The following is a 1,681-nucleotide window of genomic DNA, read 5'->3' as shown; positions in this document are numbered from 1 at the left end:
ATTGTTGCACTTCGAGTCTCTTTTCGTCTAATGCTTCTAATTCTTGAAGACGCAACTTCGCATTCTCTTCATTAGTCAATCCCTCTTGTACTGCCATTCTTAATGATGGAATTTGACTTTCTAGAGGCAAGACTGCTTCCACGCCATATACAAGCGAGTACGGTGTAGCCTGAGTAGGCGTCCGGTACGTCGTCCGATAAGCCCATAATGCTTCATTTATCCTTTCATGAAATCTTTCTCGGTTCTCCCGACAACTTTCTTCAACAGGTTGCAAAGAGTTTTGTTGAACGGTTCTACAAGACCGTTGGTTGGAGCATTGTACGTTGAAGAATTGCGTTGCTTGAAACCGAAATCATCACATAGTTTATCCATTAACTGGTTCGAGAATGGCTTTCCATTATTTGTGATGATGTAACTCGGCACACCATACCAATAAATGATGTTTACTTTGATAAAGCTCACTACGTTTTCTTTCTTCACGTCCTTTAGAGGTACAGCTTTTGCCCATTTTGAAAAGTAGTCTGTGGCTGCAAGGATGTAAGAATGACCGCCAGAAGATTTGGGTGCTGTCGGTCCTACCACATCAAGACCCCACACATCAAATGGCCATGAAGGAATTGAGGGATATAGCGGCTCCGACGGCTGATGTATAAAGTTGGCATGGAATTGACATGCCTGGAATTTCTTCACATAATCCATACAATCCTTGACCATAGTTGGGCAATAGTAGCCCATCCTCTTTATTTGGAAATGTAGCTTTGGTCCTGATTAATGAGTTCCACAAATACCTGAGTGAGCCTCCTCCATCACTATGGATGCATCTTCTTCGCCCAAGCATCTTAGAGACACGCCTTCGAATGAACGACGGTAGAGAATTTCTTTGTAATAAATAAATTGAGGTGCCCGACGTCGTACCTTTGATCGATGTCTCGAATCATCTGGCAGTTTTCCATGCTTAAGATAATCAATTAAAGGTTGTCTCCAATCGTCAACGTCAATGGACAATACTGAGATAACGTTGACTCCTTCTTGCGATGCCCCAAGTGCTAATGGAACAACCTAACGGTGGCAAACTGGAAGATTCACTGCTTCATCTTTTGTCAATGCCAACGTAGCGGCAAGGTTGGCTAAGGCATCTGCATTCGGTTATCTTTTCTTGGCACATGTTCCAGCATCACGAAGTCAAACTTATCAAGTAACTGTGTGGCCATTTGGTGTTATGGAATCAGATCATCCTTCTTAACCTCATAATGGGTCAACAGCTAGTTGATCACTAACATGGAGTCACCATATACTTCTAAGCTTGATATCTTCATCTCCACGGCCATTTGCAAGGCCATGATCATAGCTTGGTATTCTGCCACATTATTTGAGCAAAGTTCACTTAAACAGAATGAGTAGGGTAATACGTGTCTCTTAGGTGATACGAAGACTACGCCAGCCCCTGCCCTATCTTTACGAGCCGATCCATCAAAGAACATCATCCAAGTAGGAGAAACGTCTGCGAAGAAGACTTGTTCGTCAGGTAAGTCATCTGAAATTTCCCAGTCTGCTGGAATTGGATGATCGGCTAGGAAGTCAGCAACAACTTGATCTTTAATCGCTTTTGCTGGAGTGTAGATAATCTCATATTGATTGAGAAGTGATGCCCATTTGGCCAAACGTCCCATCAAGACTGGTT

The 1,681-nt window shown here is 43.0% G+C and overlaps 1 protein-coding gene across 1 annotated transcript; it reads right to left on the bottom strand.

Moving 5' to 3' along the window:
- Positions 217 to 714, bottom strand: LOC109948715. The gene has a single exon (XM_020562417.1). The coding sequence runs from the start codon at positions 712 to 714 to the stop codon at positions 217 to 219; it is 498 nt and encodes a 165-aa protein (XP_020418006.1).

Source organism: Prunus persica, chromosome G4, assembly GCF_000346465.2.
Source record: "Prunus persica cultivar Lovell chromosome G4, Prunus_persica_NCBIv2, whole genome shotgun sequence".
Taxonomy (NCBI): domain Eukaryota; kingdom Viridiplantae; phylum Streptophyta; class Magnoliopsida; order Rosales; family Rosaceae; genus Prunus; species Prunus persica.
The sequence above is the reverse complement of the archived record's forward strand: the minus strand, read 5'-3'. Positions and strand labels throughout refer to the sequence as shown.